Source organism: Sinocyclocheilus grahami, unplaced genomic scaffold (assembly GCF_001515645.1).
Source record: "Sinocyclocheilus grahami isolate Dianchi unplaced genomic scaffold, SAMN03320097.WGS_v1.1 scaffold95.1, whole genome shotgun sequence".
NCBI lineage: Eukaryota > Metazoa > Chordata > Actinopteri > Cypriniformes > Cyprinidae > Sinocyclocheilus > Sinocyclocheilus grahami.
This window is the reverse complement of record NW_015505274.1, coordinates 1,654,814-1,677,089: the sequence shown is the minus strand read 5'-3', so window position 1 is coordinate 1,677,089 and position 22,276 is coordinate 1,654,814. Positions and strand designations below refer to the sequence as shown.

Sequence of the window (22,276 nt, the reverse complement as noted above, 5' to 3'; positions counted from 1 at the left end):
CCTTCACTGTTGTGAAGCGGATGCCACTGAACTTGGGGGGATGCCGGGTGACTGAATCGCATAGCCAAGCCTGACGGTTCAAAAGAGCCCTTGAGACGGGCTGGGTAGCTCTAGCCAGGCTCCCAGACACCGCGCTAGTGGCATCAATGGAACTACAGGCGTACCCGCAGTGGGGCAGCGCAAAAGAACGCAGGGACCCGGCCCGGGCATCTCGTAGCCGGTCCGAGGCGGGGTCTGGGTGTGTGTAACACTGACCTGCGTTCGAACAGAGGGTGCGTGAGTAGTCCGTTGGTTCATCCTCCCGATCCGCCCACTGCTGCTCACTGGCGAGAGAGGAGGGTAAGTGTGATACGCACTGGATCGTCCACAACCCCCAGTCCCCTCTGGGGACCCAGAAATAGAGGAATTGCTCTTTGTCGAGTATTTGGGTACCACCGACCGAGAGGTCAGTGGCGGAAAAAGATGAAAAGATTCTCCACCCGGCCCTCCTCCGGGGAAGGGAGTGGTGTGCTTACCATCTACTGAAGAGCAGGTCCCTCCACCTCTGGGTTGCTCGTCTCAGGGCCTCTTGCTCTTTCGTTTGCCACCAGGTTTGGCGGGGGTCTCGAAGGGGCGGGGTGGCTGCCCTGCGACCGACTGCATGGCGCAGCTTTGCAGGAGGCCGCAGGAGCGGGGCGGTGGCAGGGGACCGCCCTCGGCGACGGCAGCAGCTGCACGCCGGGGCAGGATGTACCTGATGGCCTCAGTCTGAAGTTCTCACACAGTAGCGTGTAAGGCGGAGGCAGCTTCTCCACAGGTCGTATAAGCATCGCTGGCCAGTCGAGTACCTACAGACCCGGGAGGGGAGGCCCGGTTCTTCCTGCTGGTTGGAGGTGGTATTAGGACACAACTGCATCGCAACCAACCACTCCACCGGGGGGACCCTTGTAACACCTCATGCACCTCCGGGAAGAAAGCACGTTCCATTGGCACCTCAACTGGTTGCGGAGTGCCTCAGACCACCCGCGCTACTGCCTGAAGTAGCCCCCCCTGGCTGCCGCCATAAGGAGAACTAGATCAAGGCAGAGGCAACGCAACTCCGCCCCTTGAGGAAACGGAGCTTGGCCCATGACTCCGAGATGATCATCTTCCCGTAATGAGAAGATGACTCATCCACAAACGCCACCTCAGTGTGCTACTTGCCCAGGCACGTGAGGCAGCGATCGTGACCATCACCCAGTGCCAGGTAACGACCGCATCCAGAAACGCTCGGGTGATACGTTGTCTATAGCAAGACCCACATCGTCTTTACAAAGACGTAACGTCAAGTTTGCCACGCAACGTCGTTTTTAAAAAGACGCACACTAAATTGTTTACACTCGAAGTAGATTGGTCTCTCTAAGCGAGATCCCAATTCGTTGGTCATCCGACGTGACGTCGAGAGTGACCGACTGAAAGGGAACAGATGTTACACAGTCACACAGTGTGGTTTTTAGTTGAACACTGGATTTAGTCTTTACTGTTTAACCCATCATCTCTTGCATTATATATTAATATCTGTTTATACGGGTATGTACTGTATGTGTGCTCATATCTAGAAGACAGAATGCATCTTGCACTACTTTGCCAGACTGTATAAATGCACTTGATAAGAGCAGAAGGATAAAGGAGCATCTGTTGAGACTGAAAGAAACATATAGGAGATGCCCAAGTACTGCCAGATGAAATTGAAACACTCAGCTCTGTTTAGTGTGTGTTTGTGTGCGTGTGTGTGTGTGTGTGTGTGTGTGTGTTTTGCATGAAACTGGAGAAACAGACACTCCACATGTCTATGTTGGCTATAAAGCTGTCTAAGTAGACAGCTGACTAGGGTTTGCTGATGTCTCATTGACAGACTCTAGATTAATCTTTTGTTGTTTATTCTATGTATTTTTAGTTTAATGTCACTAATGTATAATATGAAAATATTCCATATGTGCTCTTGTGAATCTATGGTAAATCTATTTTTTTAATTTTCTTTGCTGCATGTTGGGGAAATCTAGATTTAAAATACACTACCGTTCAAAGGTTTGGTGTGGGTAAGATCTCTTATGCTCACCAAGGCTGCATTTATTTGATCAAAAATACAGTCACAGAAAAAAACATTATAAATGATTACGATTACAAATTGGTGATTTGGTACTCCAGAAACATTTCTTGTTATTTTCAGTGTTGAAAACATTTGTGCTGCTTAACATTTTTGGAAACCGTTATCCATTTTTTTTCTTTGATGAATATAAAGTTCATAAGAACAGCATTTATTTGAAATGGAAATCTTTTGTGAAATTACAAGTGTTTTATTGTTGCTTTTCATCAGTTTAATGCATCTTTGCTGAATAAAATTATTAATTTATTTTAAAAAATGAGGCTATTGAACAGTAGTGTAAGTTAAACAGAACCCTGAATATGCTGAATGTATTATACTCTAACTCAGAGCTAAAGGCTTTATGCACAATATTAACATAAACATAATTTATTAAGGGTCGTGGGATATGTGAATGATTGGTGATTTCAGAACAGTTCAAAGTTAAGTGGGCCTCATCATTCTGATGTTTTGGTGACGTAGTCAAGCTGAGTGATATACAATATTTATCTCAATATTATTTAGCCTTTTGACAATATTTGATGTGTATCTCAACGATTATGCATTTTCTGCATGACTTGTTAATGTAATTTCCCTCTTCCAGTTAGGGGAACTATATAAGGCCTAAACAACTATTGTTGAGCAGATTTCAAATGTTTAATTCAAGGTTTAAAAAAAGTATAGTTAAAATTATAAAAAAATTATTGAGTCCTCTGTTCATCACAAAATAAATGCAAGAATTAATAGTTTCATTTTATTTGTTAGTACCAATATAAAAAATACATAGTGAAACTACTAGTACAGTCATTAGAAAACTTAACCACTCAAATAAAAAGCACATATAACTACAATATTCATTATGCTTTTATAATTATAAATCAATAACAAAACAATAAAGAATGCATCTTAAATGTATGTCGTTATCTTTTGCTGTTAAGTTCATTATTCCACTCTGAATGGATTTTGTTGGGCCATACTCAGCATGCATTACTGCTCATCATTACAGGATTTACTACATTTATCTCCTAAACCAAACGTCAGATGGCAGGAGGTTATGAAACATGACTTTTGTGAAGAGTTTTCTCCACACACACACACACACACACGTGATTAGTAAAACATTGTGACAGTGGTTGAGTTAGCAGATGGAGTAATTACAGGCTCCCTATTGCTCTGGAAAGAAGAGGAAACGAAGCATGAAAGACTAAGACTAAAGCCCCGTTCACACTAGCAGCGACAGAAGTCGCTGCATGTCGCCAGGGGCTGGCGATGAGGTTGCTAGTGGACGTTCTCAATACTGGTTGCCTTGACAGTGAATCAGGTAAAACATTGTGACAGTGGTTGAGTTAGCAGATGGAGTAATTACAGGCTCCCTATTGCTCTGGAAAGAAGAGGAAACGAAGCATGAAAGACTAAGACTAAAGCCCCGTTCACACTAGCAGCGACAGAAGTCGCTCGTGTCACCGGAAATCGCCAGCTCTCCATTGAAATGAATGGAAGTGTGTCGCTTTGCTGTTGCGTGTCGCTTGTAGTGTGAACGGGGCTTCAAAGAGACCAAAAGAAAAAAGCTCTGTGTTTGCACTGCAGGCTCCCTATTGCTCTGGAAAGAAGAGGAAACGAAGCATGAAAGACTAAGACTAAAGCCCCGTTCACACTAGCAGCGACAGAAGTCGCTGCATGTCGCCAGGGGCTGGCGATGAGGTTGCTAGTGGACGTTCTCAATACTGGTTGCCTTGACAGTGAATCAGGTTTCTTGCTGCTAAGTACAAACATTTTGGAGGCAAAAGACTAAATATAATTTAAATCTAAATTAAATCCGTCCATACAAAGAAAAATTTATGAGAAACAGAGCCTACTTTCTTCCATTGCGTATGTTTATCTACGGCGCTGAGAGGAGAATGATCACATGAGCTCTACCGTCTTCTTTCCTATTGGCTGTCGCTCCCGAAAGTCGCTCTTCATTTGCGTAAAGTTGAAGGATTCTGAACTTTGTCGCGTCGCTGGACACGCCCCATCCGGTCGCCAACGGCCACTGTCGCTCGTGTCACCGGAAATCGCCAGCTCTCCATTGAAATTAATGGAAGTGTGTCGCTTTGCTGTTGCGTGTCGCTTGTAGTGTGAACGGGGCTTCAAAGAGACCAAAAGAAAAAAGTTCTGTGTTTGAACTGAAGGAAAGGTTTAGGATGAGCAAATCCAGACGGAGTGGATTAGAGGCAGAGTTTCTCTCTATTAGTCACCCTTTACTCGTTCTTTCTTTCTTTCTCTCACTCATTAGCTCTGACTTCTCTTCCCACAAATGTTTCTCTCTTCACCTCGTCTTTGTGACGTGCGTATTAGTGCTCGTCTGTGGATACGCTTGGTGAAAAGTCAGAGCGCTTGATGCGGGGTTGCTAGGCAACGACGGCATGTCTGTGTGATGTGTTGTGTTCCAGACTTCTCTCGAGCAGCGGGAGAGAGGAGCATGCTGGGATGGAGTTTGAGCATACAGGGTCTCATCATGCAGTTCTCACCTCAGGGCACAAATATACAGCAGTCCATAACCTTACAGAAGTCAGGGATAACAACAGAGAAGATGGGTCATAAAAGACAACAGGAAGAGAGAGCTAGAGGTCAAGTCAGAGTTTGAATGACAGCGCCTTAGATCTTTTTCCTTTTTATAAGTCTGAAAAAGTGGTAGACCAATATATCGCCATGCCCAAAATATTTAATTCCACATTAAACATTTATCGTCTGGTCTTTATTTAACAATATATGATTGTGATTTAGCAGGTCGCAGACCAGTGTTTACTTTTTAATTATTTTTAGAAAATGCCATGAAAGTATTACAGAATCAAGAAGTTTTTAAGGATCTGAAGTAAAAATCTATTTATTTGCAAATTCATTTACATTTATTGATTGAAATAAATAGATTTATTTATAATAATAAAAATGATTTGCATTTCTTTTTGTAAATATTGCATCAAATAATTAAATTGTGTAAATAGCTAACCGGCTTTATACTGTAAATGCCAATGGCCAATCTGCTCTCTAAGATATCGACATCGGCCATAAAAAAAAAACTGGATCGGTTGACCACCAATCTGAAAAATGAAAACTACAGCTTTAAAAATACAGTGGTGTGAAAAAGTGTTGGCCCCCTTCCTGATTTCTTATTTTTTTTTGCATGTTTGTCACATTTTAAATATATATATATATATATATATATATATATATATATATATATATTTGGACTTTGAAGAGTTTTAAAGTATTCAAATCAATAGTGTTTTTTATTCCTCATATATTCATACGATTAATTAACCACTTCACAAATTAATTTACTTTTTGGGTGATAAAAAACATTACTTTAGTTTGAAAGGAAACTAGTCTTTGTAATATTTCCACATTGTCAGGGCAGAAAAAAAAAAGCCAAGAACCCCAGGGCCGGATTATCCATAGACAGGATTGGGGGGGCGAGGGCGAGAGATCCTTCTCTCAACTTAAAAGAGTGAAGAATGAACTCAGGACAACCATGAGACAGAAGCATCTGCCTGCACTCTCCCTGCTGGCTATTCAATCCTAGAGCCCTATACAGGCCTCAAATATATGCCCTAGCCCGGCCCTTGTCCGTTATCAGAATTCTCGGCCCGAGTCCGACCCGAACCCATCTTTTTTTCCCCTTCTCCCAAAACAGCTTATAGGCTATTACGGTTTTATCTATTAAAATAGTTAAGTTTTGTATGTAATGGCAAAGTTATTATATTTCGTTTCGTATATAATATGATGACAGTGAGTTGATCATAGTCTACTGGATCAATTTAGACTTCTCAAGTCATTTCGACTCGCCTAAAATAAAATCTATAGATATAAAACAGTTCAAGTATATATCACAATGTTAGTTTAAAGTTTAACCTAGATTTATTTATTATCAGTAATCCTAAAAAATAACACTGCCAAACTTGCATGCTAAAAAACAACAACTTATTTACACATAGTAAGAAATGGTTATAAAAACTGAAACAGAAGTGAAACAAGTAGTAGGAAAGAGGAGAAATAAAAAGCGATACTTTTCCTAGCAACGACAACTGCACTAAATACTAATGAGACAAGTAAATACACTTACGAGCTGCTTTTATCTTCTGCTGATAAAGACTGCTTCTCTCAAAAAGTATTTCTTTACACTGTTTTCTGCTGGCGCTTGAACACACTTTCCTTATTTTTTCCACAACATATGGCCAAGCAAGCGCAGACACTGACAAGATACACAATACAGAATGAGACCAAACGCGATATCAGCACGTCTCCACACAGTCAACAAAACAAGAGATAAAATGATAAATTCACCTAGATAAATGCCTTATTAGGCGCATATCCAGTCGTGCAGGGGGGTGGAAGCTGAAGCGCGCTCTGCAGGACATGGAGTCGCCGGCGTGATCACTTGTAACAGTGGAAACCACTTAAAATACGCCGTCATGTTTGCTCATAAAGGTAAGAGTAATACATCATTTGGAACTGTAAAGGGTCTACTTTTATTTGTGTGCACTCACAATATCAACAAAATTTTGTGCTTTTATGTAAAAAAGAAAACAAACATGATGCGCTTTCTGTCGTCTGGGTCTTGAAAAGGCTTCACAAAAATTAACCGAAACTCAGTGAATACATGCCTCACAGACATGATAAATATATCTATAGAAAGCATTAAACCACTACTTTAACGAAATAATTAAAATCGAAAACAAAAGCTCTTTCATTAATCCGTAAAGATGCATTTCTCTCTTCTTGCGCTCGCTACTGCTGCTGCTGGCAGAGACACTACACTGCTACGGGGGGGGCACTTCCACTGTGGTCACCCTAGGGCACTACACTGTGTTAATCTGGGCCTGAAGAACCCGGCACACAATGCTTGGTAAGAGAGCTCCTGAAACAGTATTAAAATGACAAGTCTCATAATTCTGCTATCAGCTTGCAGACATCTGGTTTTGAAATGCAGTTCAATTTTGGCTGGTTAACATCAAAACATCTCTCTGTTTGAGCATCCCGAGCAGCCTGACATGGCAACATTGGCTGAACCAATGGTGAGAGTTTGGGTCAAGACTACCTCTTTGCTGAACCAATGCAGATGGGGGGAAGTGTTTGGGAAAACATTGCGTAAACAGCCATTTTATGTGCAGTTCCTTTTGATGATGCTGGTGCCGAAGATATGACACACTTTGAGCTTTAATAGCAGGCCCCAAGATGGTTGTGGTTCACTCTGTATGGGTATCATAATAGTTCTTCATGTTCCTCTGACTGTTATTACAGCAAGAGATCTGAAATGGTGTGATAAAGCCTGCTTTAAACTTCACTTCTCTGTCTTTCGGTCTCCAGAGCTCTCAGTAGAAGCTCTGTTGTCTGTATCTTGTATCTTATCTCGAGGATGAACTCGCTTCAGCAGAAAGCATCCACTGTGAACACACTTTGATGAATGTTCCAAGAGGTCTACAGATGAAATGAATGTTTCAGCATTGCCATTTTTCAGTCTCTTTCATCCCTCTGTGTCTCCAGCTTCTAGTTCTTCCATTCTTTTACTCCTCTTCTGTGTGGTTTTCCTGTACCATCACCTTTCTCTCTCTGTCTGTGTTTATATTGAATTGAACATGTTTCCTCTCCTTGTTTCTTAGGCCAGTCAGCTCGGTGTGTACAAAGCCTTTGTGGACAACTATAAAGTCGCAGTGGAGACAGCAGAGAAATGCAGCCTGGCCAACAGCCAGTTTCAGAAGATCTCTGAGGTGAGCTCAGCTACCTCCTACCACCTGACACTATAGGCCCAGATCATTACTGTCTACAGTACATACTACATACTACTGATGAGGTGGAGCTAATGTTTGAAATGATCAGGAATTGGCCATTGTCCAGTCATTGATCAGTATTGAATGTTCCCCAATGTAGATTAAAAACTATATCTGATATTTTTAATATAGAAATATGAAATGATGGGTAAAAAATAGATGATAGATTACTTTTAAATATGAAACTCAAACTGCCGGTAAGTGGCGCCAAGTTACTGTATTAGTGAGTCTTTGACTCAACAAATTTGTTCAAAATGGTTGATTCATTCAGGAACTAAGCATGTGACTGTCTTTATTAATGTGTCATTGAATCGTTTACTCAACTGATTTGTTCAAAAATGCAGATTCATTTAGTAATAAAACCACTGTGTATTCCTTGGAGATGAACAATGGTTCTACTGTGAATTAGTTAGTAACTATTTTCGTTGGTGAAATAGATCAAAACAGACAATATTTTCAATGTGTCTAAAATGTAACTTAATATTAATATTCAGTTAAAAAAACACCACAGGGCTTTTTTGCCCCATATCTATGAATTTTGGGGGCATTTGTATTCATTTTGGTGGCATCCCCATTAATGTACAACTTTTGGCATTAAGAAAACATGTTTTTGAATGCTGGTTTTCTGAAAAGAATTGCTTTGTCACAATTGCATATAAACATTTGTTAAACGTTTGAAAAAGAATGGATTAATTCATACATTATATAATAAACGCTGATTAAACGTTGCAAGGTGTGATATTTTTTAACAGCATATTTAACAACAGAGAGCAAAAGCTTGTTAAAACTTTCAGTTTTTATATCTATTATATACACGTAACACATCCATTACAATATTAGTGGTGTTTTTTTCACTATTACTATTTCTCATACTTATTTAAACATACCCCCAAACATAACTATTAAACATGCTCACATCTTGTTCTGCATCTACATCTTATTTTGATGCCTCAGACCTTGTTTGGCAGATGATAAAATGGGAAGAAATCCCATATACTTACATTGGAACCACCCAGCCATATCTAAACCCCCCAATATACTGTGGGGGGTGTACTCTTTTGACCTTCCAACACCATAGCAACCGCATAGCAACGAGCTAAAACTACTCAGGACATCTTAGAAACCGCATAGCAACACTATTGCAAGGCATTTACATGACTTACTGTACATCTAGTTATAATCATCATCAGCTTGGTGCATTTACTCATACACACACATGCACAAGAAGCCTTCCGCATCACATTTCTCTTCATTATTCCATACAGGAAGTATGCGTCACATTCTGCTGCCTCAGCCAGACATGAGCTCTGTATGTGTGCTTGTATCTGTGTATATTTATAGTGAGCATCTTCTCTGTTAACAGAATCTGAAAGTTAAAGGTCCTAAAGAATCCAAGGACTGCACCACAACTGCCACCATGGAGGGTAAGAGTGTATCTGTTGATCAGTGATGTGTGTGACATGCATGAGTGATCTGCATTTACAGAGCCTGAATCCGGTAGAATGTGAGCTGATGTGTCGATTGGCAGTTCATTGAGAGAGTTGATGGTTATAAATGAAAGAGTGAACTGTGAGCAGTGTCTCTTTAAGAATGAGTTAAGCTCTGCATCTTCCTACTTGTTAATGCAGTATGCAGCATTCACAACTCAAATGTGTGTGAGTGTGAGGAAGAGTGCGTGCATGCTTGCTCATTCTGAGTGTTTTGGAGAGCAGGAGTGTGAGTCTCTCTCTCTCTCTCTCTCTCTCTCTCTCTCTCGCTGTCTTGGTGGTGTTTGTGAGGGATGGATAAAAGGGGGGTGCAGAATGAGAAGGAAGTAGTGAGAGAGCAGTTAGAGAAGACTGCAGGATCGGTGGAAGTTTGTCATGGAGGTTCTGCTGGTTCTCCGGTTGTGTTGTAACTGCACCTATGGTAACTATATTGCATTTTAATGCTTTGCTAGTCTGGATGAGTTTCAATTTTTGATTGTTGTGCGGTTTGGTTTAAGAATTTGTTTTGTGTCCATGGTTTCTGATCAGAAGATCGAACCATTCTAGAGCTTCTAGAGTTCTGCTTGTAAACAGGTCTGATCTAATTTCAGTGCAGTAGGAAGTCTTGTAATTCTGCATGTGCTCTGATATTTCATTGCAGTTGTAAGTCCTCAAGCATAATGGCACTTATAAAACAGATAATTACGATTGTAGCTTCTAAATTGGTCAATATTGCATTCTAGCTGTGATAAAATATGCAATGTAGTAACAACAACACACTGTGTACCATATATGACTGCATAGCACACATAGGGATCAGTTATTAATCCTAGTTCACATGTCAGGGACCATCAGTTGGATGATGATACAAAATATATAAGCATAAAATAATGTCTTATGAAAATTGATGTCTTCAATTTTTCGTGTTGTTCCTGATAATGCCCTTTAGCTATGACTGTATTCATAATATAGCACAACGTCTCATAACTTGTTGCTTTAATATGCATTAGACAAAGCTCTGACAGAGTGTTGGACAGATTCCAAGTTCCACGTGGAAAGATTCGAATGGGTTTGAAACCAAGCAGGAATACTGTAACATTTTTTTTTCCAAATGAACAACCGGAACTGCCTATCCAATTCTCATATAATTTTCATATCTATTTATAATATGGTAATGCAGAGAAAAAAACGTGTTAAATGCAAATGATAAACTGCAACTAACCGTATACAGTACTGTAAGCATGAATAGTACATAGATATTAATTTTTAAAAGGTAAGAGAAAATGCTTTATTTTTATCATTTTATCCCATATATTTTGGTGTTGACAGACACACATCATTGAAGACTGCATGTCCAAACTCTACGAAACAACATAAGATGAAAATAAAAATGGGACTCGTTGCAGTGAGGATAAACATGGTTTGCGCCAACTTTTTTTTTTCTTTTCTTTTTGTGGTGTATTGAATTACTACAATTCAACAGGCATATTTAGTATGTTTAACCTTCCTGTTTAAACGTATGTTACTCATTTAGCATAGTATTAAACATGTACTAAATTGTTTATTTTAAAGACATTTTTCTATACAGTTAGTATGATAAACAATTTTTGGTGTTAATTACCAGTGTAAAAACTAGTTGAGCAACACTGTAGTGAATGATAACAGACTGCCATCTGACTTTCAATGTGTTGCTTTATGGACATTCATTCATGTGTATATGTGTCGTTTGTATGCATTTACTCCTTTGAAGTTCCTCCTTCCACCCCAAGGTGACTGGAGGATTATCCCCCACAATGCAGTCACCACAGTGATGATAGATGATAGACAGATAAAGGTAGACATTAAAGTGCACGAGTGGTGTAGACAGAGGAATAACAATATAGAAAGATTGGAACAAACATCAAAGAATTGATCAAAATTCTCCCGTGCACTTTCTCTCTCATGCAATAAATTTTTTTGCTGCCAAATTATAGACATTCAGATGTAATCAGCCCCTTCAAGAGTTGATCCAAATCTGTGTCAGAGTGTAAACAAGGGATGAAATGGAGCAAAAGAAACCCAAGAGAAAATGTAAGAAGTGTGACACTAAACAGGCACACACTGTTGTAATCAGATCGATTGCAATATAACATTCGTCAACAAAAAAATTAGTTTTTTTAATGTTTAATATTTGTCTTGTGTGAGCATGACTCACATGGTATCAGCCCACAGCAGTTTTTTTGCAATATTTGTTTTCCTCTTCTAGAGCTAGTTATGTTGTTAGACTCATAACAGTGACATTTAGATTAAATCATCTCCCAGTGACACTCAACTCGCAGTGCTTTGTAATCATGTATGTGTGGGTGGTTTGAGAAAATATGGAAATAGGAAGACGTTTTGCTGAGTTAAAAGTTGGAAGTCTGACTCAGAACCTAATATAATTTCCCTCATTTATGAAAGTTGCATATGAATTAAAACTCTTTTTCATTAAAGAGATGCCCTCCATTCTGCTTTATACTTTGTATATACTTTAACCAGTATATTTTAATGACTATTATAAGTGAACATTTTTGTATGTTGCCATAATGGAAGGGCCTTGCAAAGTGTGTAATCTGTCATCTGTTATAATCAGAGATTGAAAGTGATCCAATTCGTTGATTAATCTCACAATGCTGTGCTGTGTGCCCTCGACAACTAGCCCACGGACACAGAGACAAAAATATACACACGCTGCCTATGGGTGTCTACGGTACCTCTTGTAATCACTCCATCACCTGCTGCTCTATTTCTCTTATATTTTTTGTTTCTGACGAATATTAAACTCTGGTCCTCTTTTTCTCTGTCCAGCGGGATGAATTTATGGGAAATCAGTAGCTCTATTGATCTAGAGGGGTTTATTCTGTGACTGTGTGTGAAGGGCATCTTGAACTCAAATTAGTATGCAAGTGTCTGTGCTGAGATGTGCTTCAAGGTTGTGATTGGATGTCATAACCTAAAGCAACTGTCCTGGGCTGCTTTTCTCTAAAGCATTGTTAGTCTAAGTAGTTCATAGAGAGCACTGGTGCCAATGCTACTTAGGCTAAAGATGCTTTTGGGAAATGCTGTCCTGATTGGTTCCCTTTCAGATCCAATCAGCTGTGATTGGTCAGGATTTGTGAGATGGAATGAGCTAGAATCCACTGGCTACATCCACAAAGAACTCCCTAGCAATGCCCTAGAAACCATGTAGCAATGCTGTAACAACGTCAATTAGAAAAAATCATGAAGAACACAATAGCAACTGCCTTCCTAACACCCAGGACTCCAAAACCCATAGCAATGCACTATAGCAACCACCCAGAACACCACAAGTTACAACAACCATTGCAACACTGTAGCATCCACAAAGATTACCCTAGCAATGTCCAGAAGCAATCTAGCAACACTATAGTAACTATAGTAACTGTAACAGTATTAACTGCTTAGGTAACCCCCACAACACGATAACCCATAGTAACCACCTGGCAATGCCTTAGCAACCACTGAGCATACCATAACTCATAGCAACAACCTAACAATGCCCTAGCAACCAACTAGCAACACTGTAGCAACCACACAGAAAACCATACCAACTGCCAAGTGACCTAGTGAACACCATAGCAACCACCTGGCTAGCACACTGTAACAACCACAAAGAGCACCCTAGCAACTCTGTAGTGAACACTCAGAACATCATAACTCATAGCAACCACCTAGTAATGCCATAGCAACTGCCCAGCACACCACAACTCATAGCAACTGCCTAGAAATGCCCTAGCAACCAACTAGCATACTGTAACAACCACAAAGAACACCCTAGCAACTGCCTAGTGACCACTCAGAACACTATAACTTATAGCAACCACCTAGCAATGCCATAGCAACCACCTAACAGCACTATAGCAACCACAAAGAACATCCTTGCAACTGCCTAGTGATGGCTTAGAACACCATAACCCATAGCAACAATTTAGAAATGCCATAGCTACCACCCAGAATCCCATAACTCATAGCAACCAACTAGCAATGCCCTAGCAACCAGCCAACAACACCATAGTTACCACAAAGAACACCTTAGCAACTTACTCGTGGCCATCCTGAACATTGTATCCCATAGCAACCACCTAGCAATGCTCTAGCGACCACAAAGAACACACTGGCATCTTTCTAGCAACCACCCAGACAAACACCTAAACAACTCAGCAAAACGCTAACACTCTCTCAGAACATCTGAGAACCACAGCACCGTTCCAACCTCCCAAACATTGTGGCGACGAGTTTTGCATGGACAAGCAAAATTCCACAGATTTTGCCCCAAAACCACCATAGAAAAAAATGCTGATAAAGCCCTGTAAATGCTAATGCAAATGAACACTGGCATGAGAGAGACAAGACTGATTACTCCTTTTATATCTTAATTGATGAATGACGCTGTAGTTTCCCCTTGTAAATCTACTTGTTCACCTCACTCCTCTGTTCTCCTACTCAAATTTTTTCTTTCTCTACTGTAATACATCAGCGATGCAGAGGCTCATGGGAAATATGCGCTGTCAGAGAGCTCTGTTCTGTTGCAATGTGATTCTGTAATTAGATGAATTGAGCGTGAGTGAGAAGGGACTGCTGGGAATCGTCATCCATTAGAGTGAAAGACAGCAGGACCACCACAGGACCCACTGTAACCCTGTCAGTTGACGAAGATGTGCATGTGCAGAATTCTCCCACTAGTGCTGTCAAAGAAATGAGAGACAAAGCTCTTTCCTGAACATTGCTCACAGGAGACCCTTATTTGACTGTGTGTGTCAGTATAGTATTTTTAAAACTGTGTAGCAGTGCTCCTTGTGTGTACATGGTACTTCTTGGAAAACAATAGTCTGACCTTGATAAGCGGCAAATGGAAGCAGAACAATATCGTTGGAATCACTTTCGTTTCACAGCTGATAAACAATAAAAACATTGACAGCCATTCAGAATCCATCTGACTTTAAAGAGCTTGTACATTTAAAGCAGCAAAAGACATATCTGCAGTAGGGTTGGGTATCGTTTGGGTTTTTTTCGATACCGGTGCCAAATCGATACTTTTAAAACGGTTCCGGTGCCTAAACGGTGCTTGAACCGATTCTTATTAAAGAACAGAGAAAGAATAGAGAATGCTAGCGTTAGAGGCTCTTTTTTCTTTATAAATAAAACAAGTAGTTAGAATAGAAATAGAATAGAGAGTGCAAATGTTAGAGGATCAAGTTTTTTAATTAAAAAAAACAAGCAGATAAAATTAGAACTAGCATTATAATAGAGAGTGCTAGAGGGTCAAATGAAGATGAAAGAGATGTGTTTTCAGCCGTTTCTTGAAAATATTAAGGACTCAGCTGCTTGGATTGAGCTGGGCAGGTCATTCCACCAGGAGGGAACAGTTAATGTAGAAGTCCTTGAAAGTTTTATCATAGGTAGAATGCAAAATGTTTCAATACAAGCATTTCAGTCAAATGTAATTTATGCAATATTTCAAACCTTTAACCCACTTGGGAATATCAGCCCATGGCAACAGTTTAAAAGTAGCCCAATTCTGTGGAAAAAAACGCAGACTTGGCAACCCTGCATCCAAGAAGAGCTGCAGGAGTCAGCTTTGACTGATCACAGGTCGAGAATAAGGAGAGATGACTGTCAAGACCATGCTGGAGTATTTGCTGCTCAACAGATTCTGAGCCCATTGACAAATATCTGGTCTTGTAAGATGTGCTTGCTCCCTTTACACAGAGTGCGTGTGATCGCGAAATCAAACATGAAAGTAAACAGCGCAAACACTCATTCAAAAATGTGTAAATACACCGCATCCTGAGAGCGGCTCCCTGATGTGCCAAAATTATATACAATATTAGAATGTTTAAAGGAGTGGACACGAAAATCGCGGGAGTGAAACACAGGCGGCAATGGTCAGAGATTCAACGGGAGTGGGATTAAGAAAACGGACGACTTTTACAATAAAAACAACTGAAATGATTAAAGACTATTGATTTCTTATTTTTAATGTAAGAGCATAAGAGCCATTTGTAACTTGAATGTGCAAAGCTGCTTTTGTCATCCACATCCAGTTGTTTTAGCTGTACAAAAACAGTCTGTTATGCTGCTAATTTTGTTTTAATGTATTATACTAATCACGGACACTCTGGTTTGTAGCACAAATAGTTTTACCATTAATGGCTCTTTGTTATTATTTTAGTTAGAAGTTTACCTATAGCAGCTAATGAATTGGAAGTCCCGCACATTTAAAGAAAATAGGTTGCTTCTGCTTTACAAAATAAAGTGGATAAACAGAACAGAATAGCAAGAGCTTGGTCTAGGTAGGATATGTGGTATGAGTGTTCATATACCACTGCAGTGTTCAGAATCACAGATATGGCTAGAGGGAGGCCATGATGCTGTGAGCTGACAGATATGCATTTCCTTCTCTCAATCTGTCAGCTTATTGAGAGTGTGTGGATTTACAGAGAGCCTTCTCTCAGTGTTTGCATTCATTTGTCCTAGATATTCATGTTTGTGAAGTGCTCAGAGATGCTGCTATTATCCGTAGTGTCTGGCTGCTCAGTCAGCTGTGTAATAGAGTTTAGGAAAGGCTATTTCTTCATTTTTTTTTCTCTCTCTCTCTTTGGGTTTGTTTGGCATTTGGAGCTTTTGTATGATTGGAAGTATGAGTGTTTTGTGAGTTAATATTTTACTGCATAAAAGGATATTTCATAACTTATGATCACTCTTTTTATTCTTTAATGTTTGTCTTTGCAGCTCTCCTCTACAAACCTATTGACCGTGTCACTCGCAGCACTCTGGTCTTGCATGTGAGTCTCTAAAATATACATATATGGATTACATGTAGTCAAGTTTAAAACAGTAAGGTCACCTTTACTAAGGCAAATGCACAGGCTATTATTTTCCTGACATCGCAAATTCATACTCAGCCTGACATTATTTCAAGCATAACTGAGGTTGCAATTTATTTTTAGTAAATCTCTATTTGTACTGTATGAGTGTTACAGTTCAATTAGGTTAATCAAACCCAGTAGAGATTTGGTTGCCGTCAATCAAAAAGAAGAGTGTTCTATGCCATAAGGAGGCATTCAGACTACCAAATTCTACTTGTCCTATCCTTTAAAATACCAGTATCAACATGTCAAATTTGCTTTTCTTTATGGATCTTAAGGTCATTATAAACCCAGATGTCAGTAGTAGGTGGTTTCTACCAAAAATATATAATCAAAACATGTAAAACCCGCATGAAACCTTTGAAAATGGATACAAATGCTGCCAATACGTTAGTTGAAAATTCACTAATACACTATCATTATTTTTTTGGGGGAAAAAACATTAATTTGATGACAAGTGACAAATTATTTTTATTTCAAATTAATACTGTTCTTGTTGATTCTTTAAAGAATCGTGAAAAAAATTTTTTTTTTTATAAATTAAGCAACACAAATTAAGCAGCACAACTGTTTTCAACATTGATAATAATAAATATTTCTTGAGCACCAAATCAGCATATTAGAAGGATTTTTGATCATGTGACAGTGAAGGCTGTGATGGCTACTGAAAATTCAGCTTTGCTTTCACAGGAATAATTAACATTTTAAAATACATTAAAATAGAAAATAGCTACTTGAAATTATAGTAATATTTTACAATATTGCTGCTTTACTGCATTTTGATATATATTTGAAATAAATTCAGTCTTTTAACAGTAGTGTCGATTTATCTTTTTTATTTAAATAGTTGGATTATCACTTAAAGAATAAACATAAAGCTCAGGTATGTTGCCTGTTTTATTTTTTCAGGACTTGTTGAAACACACTCCTAAGGATCACCCAGACTTCCCACTACTGCAGGATGCTCTGAGAATATCCCAGAACTTCCTATCCAGCATCAATGAAGAGATTGACCCACGCAGAACTGCCGTGACCACACCGAAGGGAGAGGTGTGTGACTCTGTGTGTTTGTGTGACTGACAGAGGAGGAGTATACAGTATACTGTATTTTACATAAACAGTCCTCTACTGTAAATGCAAAATTATAGAATGAGGCCTTTTTAAGGCAGTTGGTTGAGCAGTGCCTTTATAAGAGTGTTTTCACACCTACTTTATTAATAACTTTAGATTTGGCACCTGGTTTGTTTTCTTTCTAAGTTTCGGTTTGTGTAAGCATTTATGAACACGCGCTCATTTACATGGACAACAGAAGGTGGTTCACTTTCAATTAATATTGTATGTATGTACTGTATGTACATGTAAACATACAGTACATACATACAATGCTGCTGTAAATAATGAACATAACGTCTAGGGACTACTTTGTTATTTTTGTTCTCTGCTGTTTTGCTTAAAGTGATATAAAAGATGTAAAAATAAATTGTATATAAATGGAAAAAAATATATAGATTGAACTGCATTGCTTTTTCTCATGATAATGATCTATTTAAGTCCACATGTCATACTAACAGGAACCTATTCATATAACCACAGGTTATGCTGTAGTAAGCTGTAGTTCTAACCACACAGCTTTGTAATGCTATTTGTTAATGTTCGTTGGAACTGTGGTTTCAGGAAACACTGAATATTTGAACTAAATTGGTGACAACGGAACTTGTGACCATCGACAAACAATGCTTGTAGGAAACACACCTCTAAAAATTAAGACAGTTTGCTTACATGACTTTTATTAACACATTTTGGTCCATTTTGGAATGTTATGGAATGTTATCAAATAAAGAAGGGCTGGCACAATATCAGAATTTTTTATCAGATTGTGGCCAAAAGTATTCACAATTATGATATTATTGATATAGCTATAGAAATTTTGCAATGAAAAATTATAATATTGCTCTCAGTTAAAATTCATCTTTAACTTTATTATGTCTTTTCTCTTTTTTTTGTCCAATGAATCACACTCAAAATGCAAGTGTAGGGAGGCAGAGTTTGTAAACATTACTGTACAAAAGTGGGTAAAAGGGGCTTCATACATGCATATAACTATGATCGCAGACACACAGTCAACTTGTTCTTGAGTGTTCACGGACTGGCTTTGACCGTTCAAATATGGTGGACTGCTTACATATAGTGGCCCATAAAACAGCCGCTAATGAGGCATCTATGCATATATATCTGTGGTAGTAGCTACATACTGCTTCTTTTTTCTTTTTATGATTGGTGGCAAACAGGTGCAATACCGCCACCTACTAAGTGTTAACCACATTATTGGAGCTGCATTATTTACAAAATTATACAGTTTGTGGAGTATTAACATTATTGCCAATACCAGTATATTGCCACACCCCTAACTGTAATAATTTACTTTAACAAACCACAATGTGTTCATTTTCAAGCATAAATTCTTCAAATTCTCTTTTGTTTGACATTTTTATCTGTTTTCATAAATGCTCCTGACCTCTAACTGTGACTGTTTGATGAGCTTATCTTGCTGATGAGCACATGAGAGTAGTGTGGTGACATAAATGCATATTTGCCATTTTTCAAATATCGGCATCGGCCGATAAGTTTTTCTGTTTGGCCGATGTGTTCGAGGCAGGACTTTTATTTTGATGGCGTGGCGGATTTTTATTTTGACGGCGCTGAGATTGCAGCACCTGAACACACAGTGCTCACATTCTCCCTCTTGTTTGCTGTCGTCGTTCAGTTCTATCTAATAATCAGATAGAACTGTTAAACAAATGAATTAAAATGTATGCAAAAAGTATTATAATGATTGCTTTAATATTATTAGTAATAGAAAGGCAAACATTATAATACTTTCACGTTTGCCGTCAGTATTCAGCAAATACGCATTAATATCATTTAAACAAATCTTTGAATGAATAATGAACATTTAATTTCACAAACCTTGCAGATCTTGTGAAGTGAGCATTTGTATCCTGCATGATCGCGTGTTCTCTGCGTGACGGTCGGTCCATGCAAATTGAATACGGACAGGAGGAGAGTTCAGCTTGACTGGAGACGCGCGATCGACAAACTAAACTCGTGATTTAAAATTATGCTGCGCTTTATGCATTTGCCCACTGTCATATTCATGTCATTTCATGGTGTGCTGTATGTAAAATGAGTGTTACCTTGGCTTTATTTAAAAAAATAAATATATATATATATATATATATATATATATATATATGATTCCCAATGCACACAAACTTTGTGTTTACTTCCTATTCAATTAGATTTTTATTAAATATTTATTTGTGAAAAATGCTTTGTCTTCTAAAGTATAAGTATGTTTATTTTACACAATTATTTTTAATCCATTTTCAAATGATTTCAAATTTCTTAAATATTAATTAAAGTAAATACAATTATATCAGCTTTATATCGGCCATCGGCCACCCCGTTTTCCAAGATATCGGCATTGGCATCGGCTGTCAAAAAACCCATATCGGTCGACCACTACATGAGAGTATGAGTGGATCAGCTGCATTTATGTGTTAACTTAATCTCACCCTCACTTTTCTTCATCATACTTATTTCAAATAAATATTTGACGTTTGAGTGTCAGCACTTTTTATGATCAAGCTGTACAGTGTCAGTGATGAATTGTGTGACTGCAGGCAGGCCCATGACCTTTGTCGCCCCTCGGTTTTCCGAAAGCGCACATGTTCTGTGTGTTTCTGCTCTGATGAGTCTACAGGAAGTAACGGTGGGTGTTTATGTCTCTGGCAGGTACGTCAGCTGGTGAAGGATGGCTTCCTGGTGGAGATGTCGGAGGGGACGCGTAAACTCCGTCATGCCTTCCTCTTCACAGACCTTCTGCTCTGTGCCAAGATGAAAAAGACCGCAGTTGGGTATGAACATGGACACTCAAACACAATCTCACTTTCTCTCTTATTTTATGTTTTAGCCACTCATGCATACATCACTCTACAGGCCGCTGTATGCTTGGTGTCAGTAGATGAAGTGTTTTGATTTACAAAGGTCCAACCTCATTTTGTTGTCATGGTTACGATGCCAAAGACACCGTAATATTGATTGATAGCTGCCGTTATCCTGATGCAGCTCTGTGTTTCTGTAACTACAGCCTTCCCAGAAGAATAACGCACATATAATGTGTATACTGAATGCCAATCTTTTTTTTTATTTAATTTACTATATGTAATCTACTCTGCCTCATATGCTTGGCATTATGAGACATTCAGTTCTGGGAATTCAGTTCTCATGACTGACAGAGACTGTAAAGTATTCATCATCTTAATCAGACTGAATTAGGTAGGAGATGATTTTAATTGGTTGTTATGCATGATGATGAGCAGATTATATTTCCCTGCAAAGCCATGCTGGGCATCATAATTATCTCATAATAAGAGTGCATTATCGTGCATTTTGACAGTGGAAACACATTTTGATCCCTGAGGCATGTGTGTAAAGTGTGTGTATACTCTACATACTAGAATGTGCTTAATTGGTTACATCAGTCTGCACAAGGGCATTTCCTGTCAGGACAGGAAGAGAAAGACATCATGAGGCATGTGTTTGTGTGAATGTGAGCAGAAACATATTTACACTTAATGCACTCAAATGATGTGCTTAATATATAAATATACTAAAGTTGTCAATTTAATTTAGTGTGATTATAAGAATTACAGCAATAAAAAAGCACAATAAATTATGCTCCTATTTGACATTTAAATATGTTTTTCTATGTTTGTCAGGAGGCACCAGCAGTATGAGTGTAAATGGTACATCCCTCTGGCTGATCTGAGCTTTCAGACTCTGGATGACTCGGATTCTCTCCCTCACATCCAGACGCTCCCTGAGCACGAGATTGAGGAGATGAAGATCAAGATCTCCTCCATCAAAAGCGAGATCCAGAAAGAGAAGGTAATGTTGTGTATATAACTATACAAGTAATGGGTTTTGTTCTATGTTTTTGTCTGCACTCTAAAAAAAATAAAGGTCCCAAAAAGGTTTTATTTACAGCGATGCCATAAAATAACAATTTTTGGTATCCTAAAGAATCTTTCAGAGCTCATTTTTAAACGTTCTCTCAGAGAACATTTAAAAAATCTAAAGTCCTTTTTCTTCTACAAAGAACTATGTAGTTCTTCACTTAATTATCAGTCTTTTTCAATCTTAAATCATGTTAGACTCTCTGATGCATTGCTTTCTAGGCCCCTGTTTGGAATGAGGGAGAAAGTGGGTTTTATGGTTTGTTTACTGATGTTTGTTATTGCTGAAGCAGTCACTGTGATAGTACAGTTTACATTTAGACAGAGACAGATCTTAGACCTCCTGCTTCCATTGTTCAGCCGAGGTCAGCACAGGACAGCGAGGCAGTGCCTCACATGCAGAGGAAAGGTGACACCCCGCCTCTCAGTAACGTGGGTTACTCCACTGTGTGTGTGAGTTTGTTTTTGTTAGCTGACACTGAGAGAATCGAACATGTTCCCCTCTGAGAGCACTCGCTCCTGGTGTCTCTTCTGAGAGTTCCTTCTGCTCAGAGCGATTACTGCATCGCAGTCATGTAGCCCATTACATTGTGTCAAAATATAATATAACGTCGACACGAACACTCTAACGGACTGAGCAGTGGGGCGCTGAAGTCTTTAATTAGCCGTGGAGGCCTGATAACATCGTTTCCAGTAAAAACTTATACACACACAATGATAGGCTGATAGCGTCGGCCTTAATGGAAACTTACAGACACACAAACACAGTGTTACAAGCATAAAGACAAAATATCCTTTGAATTGACTTCACAAACAAACTTCTCACTCCCTTTCTGTTTTTGGCCACATAGTTACAAAATTTAGAGATGAACATAAGAGACGTTTTAAAAAAAAACATTAAAATTGGTATTAATTTCATACTTCTGTAGGGATCACTATCGTCAAAATGATAATAGTTAGCATAAAGTTTGGTTTG

At 38.9% G+C, this 22,276-nt stretch overlaps 1 protein-coding gene across 4 annotated transcripts in view; it reads left to right on the top strand.

The window, feature by feature from the left end:
- The window catches only part of abr (ABR activator of RhoGEF and GTPase), a 204,014-nt gene that overhangs the window by 108,271 nt on the left and 73,467 nt on the right, over window positions 1–22,276 (top strand). For all 4 annotated transcript variants that reach the window (XM_016275538.1, XM_016275539.1, XM_016275541.1 and 1 more), the window contains 6 exons: window positions 7,741–7,848; window positions 9,272–9,332; window positions 16,146–16,198; window positions 17,192–17,332; window positions 20,078–20,199; window positions 21,064–21,232. In XM_016275538.1, coding sequence (XP_016131024.1) covers window positions 7,741–7,848; window positions 9,272–9,332; window positions 16,146–16,198; window positions 17,192–17,332; window positions 20,078–20,199; window positions 21,064–21,232 — 654 coding nt within the window. The remainder of the gene's footprint in view (window positions 1–7,740; window positions 7,849–9,271; window positions 9,333–16,145; window positions 16,199–17,191; window positions 17,333–20,077; window positions 20,200–21,063; window positions 21,233–22,276) is intronic.